Below are 8,986 nucleotides of genomic sequence, written 5' to 3'. Positions count from 1 at the left end.
CACATTTATTCGATGTGGTTACTCTGTACTAAACATATCTGATCCAAGGGCCGAAACAGTCGTAGATTAGGAGCTGGCCTATTGCAAAATGCAGCTGATTCATAAGTAGATCTTTAAGCACCCGTAGGATGGTATATTAGCAATAGTTCTAAGCATTTTTTAGATAGCAAGCTCGATGAAATTAAGGATTTTAGGTTACTTTTCAATTATAATGCCCAGGAAAGGTTTAAAGATTTTTTTTGTTTTAGCTGTCCCATGACAATCTGCACTAAAATCCTATTACATCCATGAGCACATTAAAGAAAGAGAGTTACCTAGCCCACGACCGAAGGCGCAGGAGCATCCAAAGGTTCGCTCCATCAGAGAGGAGTGGCAGGCAGGGAAAGCCGACGCTAACAAGGAGCCCACCCAGCCTGCCTGCATGAGGAAGAAACCAAGCGCATGCATGAGACGGAAGGTAAGTGAGAGTGGGAAGAGAAAACTGAAGCAGCCTGAGCTCTGAGAGAGCTCGGTGGATGCTTCATCTCTTATTTCTGGATGGATGGATGGATCAATATAGCCATGGCCATGTCCCATACAGTAGCCGAAGCAGAGGAGCAGGAGGAAGATGGAGCTCACCGAAGGAGGTTATAGCCGAGGCAGTACTCAGTGCACGCCGGGGTTGCGCGTGAACGCCGTCCAACCGGCAAGGAACCGCATCGGAGTTGCGCCTTGCACCGTCCCGCCGACGAGCACAAACGCACCAAAAAACCTGTATAAGAAAGGCATCGTTATTTATCAGAAACAATTATTTAGTAATTACTATTTAGCAGAATGACTAATAGGTAAGACACACAGGTGCAAAGATCGCATGCTCTCATGGTAAATCCTACAATTAACCAGGGTCATCATTCTTAATCACAATCCACAACTACAAAACCAAGAAAAGTCTTAGTGATCATGAAGGGCATGAATGATTAGCAAAAAGTGGAACGGGCTGATGAGAGATACACAGAGTGAGAGGCATGAGATCCTCACAGTAGCACCACCATGTTTAGAGAGTTGCAGCTCGGCTTGCTACTCAGCCGGCGGACACGACACCGAGCTCTCACCGCATCAACGACTCGGTTGAAATTCTATTATTAAGACCAGTTCTATAAGCCATTAACCGACAGTTTTATTTATTATTCTATCATAATGGCTAACTATCCAAGAGCTATCACTCCCCCTAATTTTCTGTCTCGGAGAAGATGCACATTGGTCCATCAAAATAAAACACTAAAGCATGGAACACATTAGTTACATTGGATATGAATGCTACTGCATACTTCTAATCTGAAACCACGAACATTTGACAAGCAAATAAATTGTAATATAACAGATGTATGAGCAGGTATAACTTGGAATATCCGGGAGAACTATTCTTAGAATATCAAATGATATTCATGATTCAGTAATATAAGTAAGGTCTCCCAATAAACATACTAAATCTGAATTTTGATATCAATACAAATGGGACCATCGTACACTAAACAGAAAGGACTATCAGAACCTCCATTATTCTCCTAATAGCAATGATGGCCTGCTTTTGAATAGTCCCAGGATTAATTAACCATGGAAAACAAAAGCAAGTTCTCCTAACAGAACCTCCTTGATTCTCCTAAACTCAAAACCAATCGTTCAAACTAATAGGAGCCTAAACTGCCTAAACATACATGCGCGCATACATCAGACATCTCTATAGTACCAATTCAGGTAGATCAAGAAAATGAAAAGCCGAATAGCATGGCATATATAGAATTGTAGATTAGTATCTGGTATAACCAGAAAAGTTGAAGAGCATCCAAACACACAGACACCTCATACCAAATTATAATATTCAGCATAGGGCACACACTACAGTATCTCTGAATCCATATCTCAAGACTGCAGTTATTACTGAATGGCATATATATGAACAAAATGCTAAAACAGACATATATAATCCTTACTGGCATGGATATTAAGGAGGTCAACCACCTGCCCTCTTTCATCAGTCACATGTCTCGACACCCCATCAACAATAATCCTGCAATGATGTGCTCTCGTCCATCCTATCTTCTACAGCAGCTGTAGGTACTCCAAATCGAATTGAAGCACATGTGGAGCTGCAGGCTCAATCCCCTCTCCTCTCCTCTGCTGCTACAAAAGAAGAGAGGGATTAGAAAGAGATAGAGAGGAAGAGAAGGAGGAGGAAGGAGGGGGAGGGGATGAACCGACCAGAGGCAGAGAGGAGGCGCAACCCCATGGCCGCCGGTGTTGGAGCCAACACCCGAAACCCTAACCACGAGGCAGGGTCGCGGGTGAGTGGTGGTGGCCGTGAGCGGCGAATCCGGCAGAAGGAGAGGACACAGCGGAGCGAGACGAGCTCGGTGTTGTGCTGCGCGGGGCCACGGTCATCGGCGAAGGCCACGGCGAGCGGGACGGGCGGGGTGGCCCGTTGCTCCCCAGTCGAGCTCGAGCTCGTCCATGGCCGCCGCGGCGGGCGAATCCGGCAGGAGGAGAGGACGCAGCGGAGCGAGACAAGCTCGGTGCTGTGCTGCGCGGGGCCGCGGTCATCGGCAAAGGCCACGGCGAGCGGGACGGGCGGGGCGGCCCGTTGCTCCCCCGTCGAGCTCGAGCTCATCCATGGCCGCCGCGGCGGGCAGGGTGGGACGGCAGGGCCACGGTCATCGGCCACGGTGAGCGGGACGGGCAGGGCAGGCGAGACGACGGGGCGGCGAGACGGCAAGGCGGGGCGGGCGGCTAGGAAGGGGAGAGAAGGACCCCATCGAGGAGGCGGCTAGGGTTCTACAAGAGCTGGTGAGATTTTATACCCAATAATGAAATGACAGAAATGCCCCTGGCGGGGCAGGCTATTTACGCGCGGTGGCACGAAACGGGAGTAACTATTCATTCCCGCAGTAACTTTTTTCAACTTTTTTTGATCCGACAGACGAGGTCGCTCCAACGGCCCAGATCCAATCAAGGATCAGAACCCCAAACGGCTGAGGAGAAGTGAAATCTCTGCAAAGACTTAGAAAGGAGTAGTGAAGTTAGTACTCAAACAGCCAGGCAATCAAGGCGTCACGAGCACAGTTAAGCGCATCGTGACCAATAGGAAAAAGACGAATCACCAAAACAAGAACATAGTTCGTGCTATAATACCACAACCGGTAACCGCTAGATAAACACACGCCTGCCATGTCTTCCATGTTCTCAAACAAAAGGCTAGCACATTCTTAACACTAGAAACTCTCACATCGGACATACAATTTCCGCAAAACCTGGATGCGGGTAATGCCAGGACCAACAGCCCGAACAGAGGGAACTCAAAATCTGACCCCACCAAGGCAGCATAAGGTTACAGGGCGGAGCAGACTGGAATTTACCGCCTGCGCATTCCCCTGCCGCCTCGACCACGCATTGCCCCTCCACCACGGCCACCCATCGCAGCAGCGTCACCTTGCGCACTCTCCGACTAAGGTATGGCACAAAAAAATGACAGTTAGGTGATACGCAATATTTTGTAAATGCAACGTGAAATGTACCCAAACCAAAGACACGATGCTGTGAGGAAATTAACTATGTGCTGAAAAGTTATTGCTCAAAAGTGCAATCCAGACGTGGCCATTACAACAAGAACTGAACACAAGTACCCAAAAGCAGCAGGCATATAGAGCACAATAGATTAGGACAAGCCCACCATGACCACTAGTCGTACCATGTAAAGACCAACATGATCTCATTGAACTTCTCAGAGCTTACTCAATTTGGTAGTACCATTAAGATGGTAAATGGAGGTTTAGATATAAGATTCTTTAATGCCTAACTAGAAAGCATTTATATTATCGTTTTCCTTAAAATTAGCAACAGTCTCCTCAGCACAAGGGGACTTAAGTACACAAGATGAACATGCTGGGCAGCATACAAGTGCATTGGCAAAAGAAAATCACGGCCACAGCTCCAGATACAACAGAAAATAATATTTGGGTTTCACTAATGTCCACTAGGTATTTACAGCTCTTACCTTTGGGTTTTTCACTGTTTCGTCAACACTCAGAATAAGGCAGGCAGCTTCTGTCGCTGCATTAATTGCATTGATCTGAACAAAAAAAGACGTGGTTATCAACATCAAGTTAGCATAAGAATATCTCGATACAGAAATGCTAAAGAACCAAACCGAAAGCCCAATTACCTTCACGACTGCAGGTTCCCACACAAAGTTAGCAAAGGAATCAGCAATTCCACCAGTGTTGATGTCAACACCATAATTAGCACCACCATCTGGTACATCATAGAAGTACATTAGACAATAGACACTTTGCTGGTTCACAACTTTGTAGATAACAGTACAAGCAACTCATAAAAAAATGATAACAAACCAGCTGCATGCTTCTGTCTGAGCTTATTGAGCACATCAGTTGCGTCAAATCCAGCATTATCACAAAGTTGCCTAGGAATAACCTGCATAAGTTGTTTAAAATGGCGGATGTAACACAGGCAGCAAGATACAATTAAACATGACTGCAGTTCAAGATTTATCAACGCAAAGTTAATTTGCTTGGTTTCTGTGTCAGCATAGGCAAACAAACAACAGCCAGCAAAAGTTAGCAAACAACAGCTCATGAGTTCTTTTCAGAAAAAAGTGTCATATACATTTCTGTCAGTTACACGTTCTTGCATACAGAAGGCCATGGATGACTCAAACTTCCTAGCTTATGACGTTTTTGGTGTGACGTACCAGATGGTGAGACCGTGAGAGACCATCACGCCCTAACTGCAAACATGAGCCACTTCTTTGGCTTGGGGGATGTAATGGGTTGGCCCATCACCACTTCATCACTCATAAGCAGCAAAAACTATCCCAGGATGAGGTGATCCCTCAAACCAAAAACCATCTTATTTGTTAATTACTATACTTATGTATCTCCTGTAACTTATTATGGCCTCTTCATAGCAAGCAGATTGTTGGCGAAATCTAAATGTGAAATAACCGTCTATACAACACAGTCCACTGAGATCTAGCAATGGAAATTTTCCACAATGGTGTGTGGTACACAGTATAAATTTACCAAAGTAGAATGTTATGGCCTCCAGAAACAGACAAAAAAGGACCAATTCTAGCTTATCCTTAAGTGCAACACAAACAGCACAAGCACAATTCAGGAAAGAACAAAACAGAAAAGAGGAGACACGAAGATTTACCTCAAGGGCTTTAGCAAATGAATTTACAAAAACCTGAGACTTTCCAGCTATGCTCCGTGCATGCAGGCGGAGATGCTTGCTTATCTCCATCTACAAGAAATAAATAAAATCAGCATAAAGTTGTATGGCAGGTTGAATTATTTTAGCTTGATTAGTTACTTTGTTAACATACATCAATGGCACCACCACCAGGCACGACTGTTGAATTCCTAACAGCTCTCCTCACAATCATGATGGCATCATGGAGACTTCTTTCAGCTTCCTCTATGAACTAGAACAGCAGAAAATAGTTAGTTATAGTTACCTTCGGCTTATGAACTTGATTAAAAAGAGGTAATATGATATTGATAGAAGACCTGGTCAGCACCACCACGAAGAACAATAGTTGCTGTCTGACCAGAAGGGCAGCCACTAAATATGTTGAACCTTTCATTGCCTACTTGCTTTTCCTCAAAAATCTCACATGTGCCAAGGATCTTCAACCAAAATAATAATGATAAAGATTATCAGCTTACGTTTCATGCCAGCAACTAACATAATCCAAACATGCTCAATATCCAACAGGAACCAAAACAATTGACAAATAGGTATGCACCTCATCAATGACATTGTTGACAGAGGTTTGAACAGTTCCACCTGTAGCTGAGCTCAGGCGTTGTAAATCCTCTTCTGTGACCCGACCAGCACAGAAAATGTCTCTATCCGCGAAATACTGTAAAAAGGAAAGTGAACTTAGTTAGGCTACAAAAATGTTGCACAATAGCTGAAAAACGTGACAAGATGAGCATACCTGTGTTGCAAGATCACCGATAGCTAGCCGCGACAGAACTATTTTTGCGCCACTTTGAACACACTTGTCCAGCTTGTCATAAATAATGTTCCATTCAGCATCAACAATTGATTGGTACTGCAGAGGGTCTGATAATCTGTAGATAAAGGGGAAACAAAAGGAAAGGGGAAACAAAAAGCAACATCAGTACAGATGGAGAACACATACAATAGACACGCTTGAATGAAGCTACATACCTGATCTCTGCGTTTTCTTTCTCAGACTTCAACTCTAGCTCAATGTTCAACAAAAGAATCTTTGGATTCAGGAATTTCTTTGGTTGTTGCTCAAATCCAGCATAGGAAAATGTCTTCTTGAAAGCCACACCATTGACAAGGAAGGAATCTCTCATGGTACCTCCAGGAACCTAATTCAACCAATGTATCACAATGACAAACTTTAATATCTTATAGCAAGAAACCAATTCAGTGTTATATACTAATGTCATATCTAGCGTGTTGGAAGACTGAAATATGGATGAGTAGAAGAAAAGCATATATCCTACCGAAGTGACAATTGCAGGAAATTACCTTCTTAATTCCAATAAGGTTAAGTCTGTCATCATGACCAATAGCAAGGACAGCATCCACAACCATAGAAGCAAAGAACTCTTTCTCTCCGCTTATCAATTTCGACGAGAGTGTTGTAGCAGCACACTTTGCTAACAATGATTTCTTTTCTTCCAGGCTTTTTCCTTCTATGCTGACTGCCAGCTCTTTAACCCTTTCAATCGCCTGGTGCAAATTTCAGGTTAACAGAATCAGCTTCAGAGTTTACAGGCAAGTCAAAAGTTCGGCCATTCAAAAGATAGAAAAGTAATGGTAGTCACAGACCATATTGCCAGCGCTCCTATAACTACGGATTATATTATGACAATGTACTCCATCCTCCACGTAAGGTTTAGCTTCCTTCATGAATTCTGCAGCAAGAAGCACCACTGTAGTTGTGCCATCACCAACCTGAAGTAAACAATAAAACTGATGTTACTAAAACGGCCCAACAAGAAAATAAAGGCTAAAAGTAATAGGTCACTCAGATAGTGCTGTGGTAGAAATTAAGACCAGCGGTAGAAAGCAACTGTTGCGGTTCATGACACTTTCACTTCTTACTACCAAGTAATTAGGCACCAATTTTCGAAAATGCACTCATTGCGAGAAAGGCATAACCTGAAAACTGGAAATAGATTCTTCTGGTAGGGAAGTGACAAAACAATTCCTTGGTAGTTCACAGCTAATTAGTTAACAGGGAAGCAAAGAACTTGAACATCAGAGAAGACAAAAAGTCGAAACAAACAAGTACACAGATTGCAATGTAAAGTACACATATACAATATACAACATGAGAAATGTTGATCGAACCAAAGCTAAAAATACCCCTTTGTGTGAAAACGTGGATAAAACAAAGGACAAACTTGAGTTCAAATAGCAGAAATCAGTATGTCACCCAGTGGCAGTCTCAGATGCCCATAATCAATAGTTTGAGCTGGGTATTTCACGTCAGAGAATATCAGGGTTCATCCGTGGGATAATTGTGAGCTGATGAGTCAGTCCCCAGATCGAACAGGGTAGACCATTTTATTTGAACGAATTTACTAGACGGATTAATAAGTGGCAATGCGGCAATAGATTTATTCAGAGTTGCATTCGCAAACAACAAAGCATGCTTTGGTACAATATACAAAAACAAGATCAAACTACGGAGCAGCTGTATCGGACTCGATTTATTGAAGCGCGAACAGCGTCAAACCCCAATGCACCAGAAATGCATCGAGGAGAGGACACTGATGGGCGTCATTGCTACGACAGCAAACAGCGAGTAACAGTAGATCAGGCAGACGAACGGATACCTCCGAGTCCTGAGACTTGGCGATGTCGACGAGGATCTTGGCGGCGGGGTGCACGATGTCGAGGAGGCGCATGATGGTGGCGCCGTCGTTGGAGATGGTGGTGCCCTTGTCGTCGTGGATGAGCTTGTCCATCCCGCGGGGCCCCAGGGTGGTCCGCACCGTGTCGGCCACCGCCGTGCACGCGCTGATGTTGCTGACCACCTGTGCGCGGCCCTGGGACGTGTCCGTCCCCTCCTTGAGCAGGATGATCTGCGGTTGCTGCGGAAAACGGAAACCCCAGGGGAACGAGTCAGAACCATGGATCGGTCCCAAGCTTGCTTGCTTGTGAGAGAGGGGGAAGCGGCGGCGCGGCGCTGATGGATCAGGGTTTCGCGGAGGAGGAGCTTACCATCATCGACGACATGGCTGATGGCTGCGCGGAGGCGGAGCTAGGGTTTGGAGTGAGGCGAGAGATCTGGGCGGCGCGAGAAGGAAGAGGCCGAGAGGGGAAGGGGGGAGGAGGGAAAAGGGTTTTGCGGTTTAGGTTGCGAGGTCCGTCTGAAAGCCCACACAGCCCTGTTTGGTTCGCAGCACTGCCGAGCCTTCTAGTACTCACTCCTGCCCTGATGTGAGCCCTTGATTTTACTGCTTTCAGCGGCCTAGATGAGGCCACGTCATTTCGCAGTGCAACTTTCGTTATGTCATTTTCCGCAATATACAAGTTTCGCTGCGTCATTTTTCGTGCTACATAAATGCTCTAGCCACAAGAACAAGGGATTCCCAAGAACAATACACTAATTTAGCATTTTAAATAAGACGTGCAGCATGCATTTTCAAGATTTTTAGGTAGTGATAATTTTCTGAATCATTTATCTCATTTGAAACTTGTCACAAACAGGCACACATACTATTCCTTTGACATGTATATGATTTTTTTTCTATAAGGGCTTTCCGATTGAGAGAATATCACGTGGAAACAAAGTTTCGGTGAAAATCGATGAAAACCATGTAAAAACGTTGTTTTAAAGTTTCAAAAAAATCTAAAAAATACACAGGATGTTAAGAGTGTGATGTTATATTACCACGTGAAATTTCCAATATCAGACACATTACCATTTATGAGATAT

At 44.5% G+C, this 8,986-nt stretch overlaps 1 protein-coding gene across 1 annotated transcript; it reads right to left on the bottom strand.

The window, feature by feature from the left end:
- Positions 1–3,135: 3,135 nt before the first annotated feature.
- Positions 3,136–8,448, bottom strand: LOC123136391 (T-complex protein 1 subunit eta). The gene is made up of 14 exons (XM_044555746.1): positions 8,269–8,448; positions 7,881–8,138; positions 6,868–6,993; positions 6,565–6,768; positions 6,232–6,401; positions 5,996–6,131; positions 5,801–5,917; positions 5,562–5,681; positions 5,378–5,476; positions 5,206–5,295; positions 4,383–4,464; positions 4,196–4,284; positions 4,028–4,102; positions 3,136–3,478 (listed from the first exon to the last, which is right to left on the bottom strand). The coding sequence occupies exons 1-14, from the start codon at positions 8,281–8,283 to the stop codon at positions 3,386–3,388; spliced, it is 1,674 nt and encodes a 557-aa protein (XP_044411681.1). The 5' UTR covers positions 8,284–8,448; the 3' UTR covers positions 3,136–3,385.
- Between the last annotated feature and the right edge of the window lie 538 nt (positions 8,449–8,986).

This window comes from Triticum aestivum, chromosome 6B, assembly GCF_018294505.1.
Source record: "Triticum aestivum cultivar Chinese Spring chromosome 6B, IWGSC CS RefSeq v2.1, whole genome shotgun sequence".
Classification (NCBI taxonomy): domain Eukaryota; kingdom Viridiplantae; phylum Streptophyta; class Magnoliopsida; order Poales; family Poaceae; genus Triticum; species Triticum aestivum.
Note: the sequence above shows the minus strand (reverse complement) of the source record. Positions and strands in the feature narration are given on the sequence as shown.